Genomic DNA, 9759 nt, shown 5'->3' with positions numbered 1-9759 from the left:
AGGATATTTTTTTTTCTTGTGCAACCAACCAAATATTATATTGTCTTATGCGAAATTTTATGATGGGATTAATTATTTCAAACCACGTATTAAACGACCTCTAAATATAGGCAAAATAAGAATATTTCCTAACATCCCAAAACACAACCACTGCCACAAAAATGCTAGTATATATATTACCTATGCATGTAAAATAAAAAAAAAATGAAGTAATGGAAGCATCATTATGTAGTCAATTTTTTCCCACCTGTATGGTGAAAAATTTAAGAGGACTCATCCAGTACAATAAAGAGAAAGTAAAGGGGAGAAAAAAAAAAGCAAACTCCCATCCCTCAAAGAAAAGTCAATTTCCTTCACGGGCAACAACAAATGACATGCAATCCAGTTCAAAAGTTGACACATGATCTAACATGCTTTTCCTCTAACTTACTCTCTAGAAAATTGAAAGTTGAAGAGAAAGTTCAAAAGAAGAAAACAAACTGAAATGTCCAAAGGCTCTTCTTCTTTTTTGGTCTAAATTTTTCTGTTAAGTTTTAGAAATGTCTGTTGATTCAAGTTCAGGTGATCATAGTAGTAACATAAGAGGAGTTCCAACGCATGGGGGTCGATATGTGCAGTATAATGTGCATGGTAGTCTTTTTGAAGTTTCAAGAAAATATGTTCCTCCTATTAGACCTATTGGTCGTGGTGCTAATGGCATGGTTTGGTAAGAAAATTTTACTTTTTTATATGCACAGCATAGGTTTAAGCTCTGTTTCTTCAGTTCTAATAGTTACAGGTATGTGAATATTTGTGTATATTACCACCTGATGTACATATATATAGTGCTCTATGATCTGAAGAGGAGCAAAGCTTGCCCCTGCATGGAGATTGAGTTTTTTACCTTTGAGGTTAATTATTCCTCATCGTTTAACCTATATATATATATATATATATACTCTTATGATGAGTTTCCATTAAATAATTTTCAAGTTAGAGCTTTTTGACAATTGAAGGTAGTATGTATGCTTGCTCATTGATGTGTCTTAAAGTGACTCCATGTATGGTATATGAGTATGGTTGCTTCTATGTTTCCCTTGTTATGATCAGTGGCGGAATCACGATTTTCACTTAGGGGAGTCAGAATATAAAGAAATAAATACACAAGAAGTCAAGAGGTTTCAACATAAAGTATATATACATAGTTTTTTTATCTACCTACACAGTCTAATTTTCGGACGAAGGGCAAGACTATTATCTGCTCAAACTGTACTTTGTCTTGTATCTACATGTTTCACTAATCTAAAGCAAGATTTTGAAGTTGTTCAATATGTTATCTTTTCACGTGATATATCCTGTGACATTGAAGTCTTTGTTAATTAGGGATATTAAAGTTTTAGATCATATGCTACTTGTCCTCTGTTTAATTTCTTTTCACTGTTGTAAGAGTTCCCTCTGTTGAACTTTTTTCCTCTATTTTATTAGTATGTGAAGGGAAGATGTTACAGTAATTTTTTGTAATTTTGGTGCATGCAGTGCTGCTATGAACTCGGAGACACGTGAGGAAGTAGCAATTAAGAAGATTGGAAATGCATTTGATAATGTAATAGATGCAAAAAGGACATTAAGAGAGATAAAGCTTCTCAGTCACATGGATCATGAGAATGTAAGTATTGCACCTCTCCAGAAATCTCAATATTGCACCATGCTCCTTAGATTAATTCATTTTTGACTTTGCTTTGTATATTCACTAGAAAGTTGGACATCTATTACTACTTTGCTTCTAATATCACACTATGAAATGATAGCCCTTTTGTTTAAAATAGGAGTAGGAAACAAAATTGAATCTTGATTATGAGTACTTCTGTTTGTAGTGAATACTCCTTTCAAAATATGCTGTTTCATTGTCAAGTGTTAACCCATTGCTAAGAGTAAGATGATGTGTTGATTATTCATATGGTAGATTCATCACTAAAAAGATGGGAAGCATAGGCATTTATGGTAAGTATCAGTAACTAATTGCTGATTTGTGGTTTCTGAGCCGAGGGTCTATCAGAAACAGCCTCTCTGCCTTCACAAGGTAGGGGTAAGGTCCGTGTACACATTACCCTCCTCAGACCCCACTTGTGGGATTACACTACACTGGGTTTGTTGTTGTTCTTGTTGTTGTATTATTTCCCCCCTCCAAGTACATGGATCTTGTACAATCTTTCCTGTGAATATTTAATGATTCTGAATCCCAGTTACATTCAACTTTTTTATTCCCCGAATATACAGGTAATTGCAATTAAAGATGTTATAAGGCCTCCTCAAAAAAAGAATTTCAATGATGTGTACATTGTTTATGAGCTGATGGACACTGATCTTCATCAGATTATTCATTCCAACCAACAGTTAACTGATGAACACTGCCGAGTAAGCTACACTTTATGTCGTGTACTTAAGTTCCCATATTCGTTATTCGTTTTCTCTAACCAGCTAGCTTGATTAGTATTTGAAGATGTAGTTCTGAATTTTGCTTGTTTGGGATTTATCTGCATTTTTATAAATCATAATGTGATCGGTTGCCATCTTTAATTTTGTAGCATTTTCTGTACCAAGTATTGCGAGGACTTAAGTACATTCACTCTGCCAACATCTTGCATCGTGATTTAAAACCCAGCAATTTGCTAGTCAATGCAAAATGTGACCTAAAGATTGGAGATTTTGGGCTTGCAAGGACGACAACTGAGACAGATTTCATGATGGAATACTGTGTGACACGTTGGTATCGTGCACCAGAGTTGCTACTTAATTGTTCAGAGTATACATCGGCAATTGATGTTTGGTCAGTAGGCTGCATACTTGGTGAAATATTGACGAGACAACCCCTTTTCCCTGGCAGAGATTATGTACACCAGTTGAGACTTATCACTGAGGTACATTTAGTAGATAGAATTTGTACTTCTGCATTCATGCATTTAGAAGTTTGTTTTCACTTTGAGCTGAGGCAGTTCAATCTGACATGCTCTATTTTTGTTTTTGCAATAGCTCATAGGCTCACCTGATGATGCTAGTCTCGGGTTTCTCCGTAGTAATAATGCCCGAAGATACGTTAGGCAGCTCCCAAGGTACCCGAGGCAACAATTTTCTGCCAGATTCCCGAATTCATCTCCCCGAGCTGTTGATTTGCTTGAAAAAATGCTCATCTTTGATCCGAGCAGGCGTATTACTGGTAAAGAATTTACGAGGGATTCTGTTCCTTTATAGATTTACTAAATGCTACTAAGTATATTCTGTCAATATTTGCTAGTTAATGACCTTTTTTACTGGATTATTGCAGTTGATGAAGCTCTCTCCCATCCGTACTTGGCACCGCTTCATGATATCAACGAGGAGCCTGTTTGTCCTAGGCCTTTCAGTTTGGACTTTGAGCAGCCATCTTTCACTGAAGATAATATCAAGGAGCTCATATGGAGGGAAGCCGTAAAATTTAATCCTGATCCAACTCATTGAAAGAGATGTGGTTATATGATGTATACAATAAGAATTTGGTTATTTAACTTCTCTAATATACTGTATTAGACTTGTAATGTTACCTAGTGATGATGACTGAATAAATATGGTGGAGCTGTTGGGTTCAAGAAATTGTTAGTGACTTAAGTCAGATACTTATTCCCTTATTATGTTCTGGTTTATCGGTGTTGTATAAGGAAGCTAAATGGTAGCCTGCAATTAGATGTTTCAAAATACTGATTCTCTCTGGGTGATAGAACTAGGAAATCCTGACTGCTGACTGCTTGTTTTCCTGAATATTTCACCTATTCAAGTGGTTTGACATTATAAGGAGATCGTTCATGTGAGAATGGACAGTGAGTGAATCATTTTTGAAGTTGTATGCATATTTATAAGAACTTGCCTGGAGTACTTGATTCGCTTATGCTTCTTGCTCAACTGTAGTGTTCAGCATGTTGAAAGAATCTCTGCTTGGTCTTCTTATCAGGGTGTTTTATCGATAATTTGCCTTCTGTTAGTTGTTGACTTTCCAACATCGGCTGTCGGATTAAATTAGGTTCCTTATAGCAGTCTTTCACCTCATGAGCTAGCTTTTGAGGTTGAGTTAGGCCAAGGTCCATTTCTTATCATGGTATCAAATTCATACTCATCCCAATTCTTGGTTTACCCGATGTTGGGCTTCTATGTTATGTTGTCCACGCTCTAGATGTCCAATCTCGGGCGTGGGTTTTTTTTTTGGGGGGTGGGGGTGGGGTGTGGGGGGGATTTACTTTCTCACATTGGTTGTGGGATCAAATATTAGGCTCCTTATATGATCTTGAGCAATCCTCAGTTCCTCACTTCAGGAGCTAGCTTTTGGGGTCGAGTTAGGTACAAGGTCCATTTCGTATCATTAGTTATAATAATTTGGCTTCTTATTAATGAAGCTTCTCTGGCACCATATGAAAACCTTGGAAATTTAGTAAGAAATGCACATTTTGCTGGATAGAAGTCTTCTAGTCATGTTAGAGATTTATGCTAGTAGAAAATATAGCGGACTTCTAGTACTTTTTGTTTTATCTAATTTTGTACAATATTGGCGCTTAAAAGCGACATGGTCGGTGAAGATTCATATTGCCGACCCCAATTTATTTGAAATGTAGGCGTAGTAGTAGTAGTTAATGTTGTTGTATACACATTTTGCTGGATATTCAAGGGCTAACATTGAAGATGAAAACACTAAGATATCAGATAGTTCATTAACTTATATTGCAGATACATTATGTAGAGCTTATTAGTAATTCAATCTATAGGAACATCTTTGCATCTCTATGTTATCAATAGGTAAACTCTCTGTAGGAAAATCACACATTTCACTCTTTTCTGGGCCCTGATCAGGCAACAACTGACAAGGTGGAGGCTGCACACCACTGGTAATTCCTTCAATATCACTGCAAGTCCAAGGATATTTCTTGGCCTTCTTTGCCATACTTATTGTCACATTGGACATGCAGATTCCGGTAAACGGATCCCCAGAAATCCCCTCCAGCCGAGCAGCCATCGACACGTTCTCAGCCACCACATCGCGGTAATTAATCCCTTTTATCTCAGGCAATGCATTAGGATCCCAATGAGTGTCAGCATGTGATCCGTAGTTTCCAGTCATCCAAAATACCCATTTCATTGTGTGAAGTGTCATCCCTTTGACATATACATCTTTGACAAAACCGCCTCGGCCAACAGCAGTCTTGATCCTGACCCCTGATTCCGTGTTGATGGCCGTGATGTCCTCGGCTCTCACATCTTGAATCCCACCTGACATTTCACTTCCTAATGCTATTGCAGCACTATAAGGCGAAATGCAAGTCAGGCGCCTGATGACTAATTGACTTGTTGGCATTCCGTACTTTATACCATATTCATCCCAACCACTTTTAACTGCAACACAATCATCTCCAGATACAATGTAATTATCTTCAAGTCTTACATTTGTGCAAGAATCTGTAAAAACAACAAAGAAATGAAAACTTTAATATTGATCAACATATCATTAGCTTTTTTTCTCATTCGAATACGTTGAGGAGGAAAGGGAGCCTTGGCGCAACTGGTAAAGTTGCTGCCATATGACTAGGAGGTCACGGATTTGAGCCGTGGAAACAGCCTCTTGCAAAAATGCAGGGTAAGGCTGCATACAATAGACCCTTGTAGTCCGGCCCTTCCCCAGACCCCGCGCATAGCGGGAGCTTAGTGCACCAGGCTGTCCTGAATACGTTAAGGAAAAACAGACCTGGATTGATTCCATCAGTGTTTGGAGATTTGACTGGAGCTAAAATAGTGATGCCTTGGATAATGATATTGCTGAAATTTCACAATAACCAAATATTCTTGATAAACTTTAGTGCAAATAGATAACAAGTGAAAGAATGAAGATTTTGGCTTAGTAAAATCACCTGCTATAAACAGGATGGATATTCCAAGATGGAGAGTTGACAAGGGTTAGATTTGATATCTGAATATTATCAGAATGCATAAGTTCAATCAGGTAAGGCCTTGTGTATTTTAGCTTTTTGCTGTGAAATTTCTGCCACCAAAGTTCACCCTGCCCATCTATTGTCCCATTCTCACCTAATCATTTACACAAGAAAAAAAATCACAATTTTTAGAAAAATGTCTAAAATTTTGAGAAATTAATAGCTTAAATGCATATAAAAATTGGATATAGGATGGTTGTTTACACTTTACCTGTGATGATAACATCAGTAAGGTTAGTGCCAAATAAAAGACTGATGTACCTTCCACCTGCTGCATCCCTCCCATGACCATATGATGGTAATGGATCTATAACTGCCCACTCATTTATTTCCTGAACCATTTCAATTATTCAGTCAAATAATAACTATAGTACAAATTCTTAGAAACATCATGTTAATATACTGATTTAACTAAGAGAGTGTCAGAGTCGAGTAGGCTGTCCACATCACTTCCTTGGGGTGCGGCCATCCCCTGAATCATGCGTGAATGCGGATGTATTGCACCTGGCTGCCCTTTAGTGTCTGTGTGTGTATGTGTTAAAGCTTTCCCCTAGACGATTGAGCCTAATACTGAAGCTACGTACTGTATCAATCAATCAATTACGTCTCAATTCCAAATGCAGGTCATATTTCATTCACAACTAAATGAGGAGATCCGTTTCATCGGATTTGTATGTTTAGTTACACGGCCTAGTAACGCGAGATCGCTAAATAAGACATAGGAGAGTATATGGTCATTTTCTTCTGTTCAAATTGTAATCGGTCATAAGAAATCATTTCCTCGGGAAATGGACCAAAAAAAAAAAAAGAGAGTACCTGAGAAGCAAGAAGAACAGCATCTTTTTGAAGGAAGAGAGTGAAATGACTAGTAAGATTGAAGCTACCAGTGAGCCATTGACCAGCAGGTACTATAAGCTGAGATCCACCATCTGATGCATACTGACTTAACTGATTCACTGCTTCTTGAAATGCTTTTGTGTTGAGTGTTTTTCCATCTCCAACTCCTCCAAAATCTTTTATAGATGCACTGTGTGCTCTGCAACTTATTGCTGTGTACACTAAATCATAAGAAGAAGACGACTCATCAAGAATTCTTGATTTTCTTCCCTCTGCTCCTACTAAAAGCACCAACACTAATATCACTAGTAGCAACCAACTTGTCTTTTCCATCTGCAACATAGCAAGAACACACTTAAGGAAAAACTTAAAAGAATAAATACTTTTCAAGTTTGAACTATGCTAAAAGGAACTTATTTAAGTCCATGTCTCTTGAGTCTTGACTTAAAGTTGCTCCTTTTTTCCTCTTTTATTTATGCATTAGTGTCGTAGAAGGGGAGCCTTGGAGCAACGGTAAAGTTATCTCCGTGTGATCTATAGGTCACAGGTTCGAGCTGTCAAAGTAGCCACTAATGCTTGCATTATGGTAGGCTGTCTACATGCCCTACCTGGGACCCTGCATGAATGCGGGATGCTTTGTGGCATCGAGTTATCCTTTTATTGTTGCAGTAGTGGTCAAAAATCACTAGAGTGACTAATTCGGATCCGCACTGCATAGGGTCCACGAAAGAAGGAGGCGCCCTCTACCACATGTTTTTCCATTACATAAGTCGAACCCGAGACCTCTATGTGCTCTTTGCAAGAAGAGAGCAAGATCTCAATTCTAGAAAATGTTTCACAATTTTAAAGAAGAAAAGACATAATTTCAAGGGAAAGAAAATTCTTTTTAAAGCAGTACTTACTACAAAAGTTGGTAATTTTGGTTCTAGTTTATTATTGCAGTACACTGAACTGCAGAGAGAAATAAAGAGTAAATGGTATGAACATCACTTACATGAGATGGCAATGGGATTCTATAAAATGAATGCATTGCTTAGTAGAAATATGGTATGGAATTGGTTTGGTGGTATAATATGCAAATATGTAAATAGGTCTATTATATAGACAAAGTTTTGTAACTGAACTGCAGCAACCTTTTTGTCACAGACTCTAAATCTGTGACATATTTGGATTGAGGTAAAAGATTCTCTGAAGTGGACAATTTTCTTCACCTTTTTTCCGCTTTCTATTTTTGTTTTTATTTGCTTTACATACATATAATGATTTAAAATCTCACAGATTACTGGAATAGCCTAACATCAAAAAAAATTGAACTCATCAATTAGGGCCTATTTTGGAAAGCCACCTTGGAAATGGATTTGAGTGTAATTGGGTGTAATTACACAGTTTGGCATGTTTGTTTGGCCAAGTAATTACTTGGTCAGCATGGAATTGGGGGTAATTGGAGGGGTGTAATTACACTCTCCCATTCTCAAGGGGAGGTGAGAATTGGTGGTAATTACACTGTGTAATTACAAGGTTGCTTTTTAGTTTCTTTCCTTTTTGTTTTTATTTTAATTTATTTTCTTTATAACTTTTTATTTTTATTATTTTAATTTTTTAATTTTATTTTTACCTTTTAATTTCTTTTGAAATTTTAAAATATATTTTCTTTGTATATTATTTATCTTTTATTTCTCTATCTTTACTTCTTGTGACATGTAATTGCTTATATTTTTATTTATTTATTTTATTATTCTATTTTTGAAACTACACCTCCTAATATTAGAAATAATGAGTCATTAATAAACTTGGCATATAATGAGTGATGCAATTAAAGTGGAACTTCGTTGTTAAATGTGGTTATAAACTTATCATGTTTCCTATCTAAGTTGCAGTGGGACTTACTATTATTATGTTAGAATTTGACATAAGTTAAACTATTTTATTTTTTTGAATTTTTGAAACTGTGTTATATTCATGGTTCCAATTTACTTGTTTTGTAGTATTGACTCACATTGCATGTTTTTCATTTTTTAGTTAGAATTGGTAGCTTAATTTTGTCAAAAAATATACATCTTAAATATCAAATATATTATCATTTATACTTATAAAATCTTATGGTATATATTTATTATATTAATTTTTAATTTTGATAATTATTTAATTTAAAATTTAATCTAACCGTGTAATTACACTTGTGCAACCAAACAGTAAACTTGTAATTACACTGTAATTACACTATGACAAACAAACAGGCTATCGTAATTACACAACTGTATGATTACTAGGCTGTATAATTACTACCCTAGTAATTATACCAATTTCAATTACAAGGTGACTTTCCAAACAGACTCTTACAAGTTGATTACTCAATTTATCATTACTATTATAGTCTAAACAACTTTCTTGATGAAGTTAAGTATACTCTTTAAATAACAGTTAAGTAATTCTCTTTATGTTTTAGTACATCTTAGTGATGTCATCTTAGTCCCTTACCCAGAGGTCTCGGGTTCGAGCTCTGGGTATGGAAAAATCCTTGGTAGGGAGCGCTTACTCCCGAATGGGGCCCTACGCGGCACAAATTCGAATATAATCGGGCTCCAATAATACGGGTACCGGACACCGAATGAGAAACCAAAAAAAAAATTCTCGTTTGTAGTTGGCCTTGAGGAATGGTTTATAGACCAAGTAAAAATAGAGGAGTTTCCTCATTATTAGGTGTAGATACAATTTTTCTTTTTTCACTCGTCTGGTATTCAAAGCTCACTAGTCCGACTAACTTAAATGTGCGCTGGATAGCCTACTAAAAGGGTAAACACTTCGGACTAAGCAATTCTTCGTCGTTACTAAAGTTTTAACTCGAAACTTCTAATTAAAAATAACAATATTCCAATCATTCCATCACACTCCTCGACGATATAGGAACAAATAGAGGTGTATTTAGGATTTTTATAAC

At 35.9% G+C, this 9759-nt stretch overlaps 2 protein-coding genes across 3 annotated transcripts; one reads left to right on the top strand and one right to left on the bottom strand.

Annotated features, from left to right (window-relative positions):
• The first annotated feature begins 378 nt into the window (after positions 1–378).
• On the top strand, positions 379–3703 carry LOC109206349 (mitogen-activated protein kinase homolog MMK2-like). Its single transcript, XM_019369177.1, has 6 exons — positions 379–706; positions 1516–1645; positions 2257–2394; positions 2565–2897; positions 3010–3193; positions 3302–3703. The coding sequence occupies exons 1-6, from the start codon at positions 540–542 to the stop codon at positions 3472–3474; spliced, it is 1125 nt and encodes a 374-aa protein (XP_019224722.1). The 5' UTR covers positions 379–539; the 3' UTR covers positions 3475–3703.
• Positions 3704–4672: 969 nt separating this feature from the next.
• On the bottom strand, positions 4673–7921 carry LOC109206347 (probable polygalacturonase). 2 transcript variants are annotated; one of them, XM_019369176.1, is made up of 6 exons: positions 7816–7921; positions 6801–7154; positions 6196–6316; positions 5904–6078; positions 5741–5811; positions 4673–5454 (listed from the first exon to the last, which is right to left on the bottom strand). In XM_019369176.1, the coding sequence occupies exons 1-6, from the start codon at positions 7849–7851 to the stop codon at positions 4748–4750; spliced, it is 1464 nt and encodes a 487-aa protein (XP_019224721.1). In that variant the 5' UTR covers positions 7852–7921; the 3' UTR covers positions 4673–4747. The 2 variants fall into 2 exon arrangements, with proteins under 2 accessions (XP_019224721.1, XP_019224720.1); XM_019369175.1 differs by lacking the exon at positions 7816–7921 and adding an exon at positions 7430–7599.
• Between the last annotated feature and the right edge of the window lie 1838 nt (positions 7922–9759).

The sequence above is a fragment of the Nicotiana attenuata genome, unplaced genomic scaffold (assembly GCF_001879085.1).
Source record: "Nicotiana attenuata strain UT unplaced genomic scaffold, NIATTr2, whole genome shotgun sequence".
Taxonomy (NCBI): Eukaryota; Viridiplantae; Streptophyta; class Magnoliopsida; order Solanales; family Solanaceae; genus Nicotiana; species Nicotiana attenuata.
Note: the sequence above shows the minus strand (reverse complement) of the source record. Positions and strands in the feature narration are given on the sequence as shown.

What these genes read in the sequence shown, in the direction of transcription:
- LOC109206349 (XM_019369177.1), top strand. Translation starts at nt 540, where the DNA reads ATGTCTGTTGATTCAAGTTCAGGTGATCATAGTAGTAACATAAGAGGA. An exon ending in TAACTGATGAACACTGCCGA is followed by an intron (nt 2,395 to 2,564) that starts GTAAGCTACACT and finishes TTAATTTTGTAG; the next exon opens with CATTTTCTGTACCAAGTATT. An exon ending in TCCGAGCAGGCGTATTACTG is followed by an intron (nt 3,194 to 3,301) that starts GTAAAGAATTTA and finishes GGATTATTGCAG; the next exon opens with TTGATGAAGCTCTCTCCCAT.
- LOC109206347 (XM_019369175.1), bottom strand. Translation starts at nt 7,537, where the DNA reads ATGCAGTGCGGATCCGAATTAGTCACTCTAGTGATTTTTGACCACTAC. An exon ending in GCATTCATGCAGGGTCCCAG is followed by an intron (nt 7,155 to 7,429) that starts GTAGGGCATGTA and finishes GCTATGTTGCAG; the next exon opens with ATGGAAAAGACAAGTTGGTT. An exon ending in TACTGATGTTATCATCACAG is followed by an intron (nt 6,079 to 6,195) that starts GTAAAGTGTAAA and finishes GTAAATGATTAG; the next exon opens with GTGAGAATGGGACAATAGAT.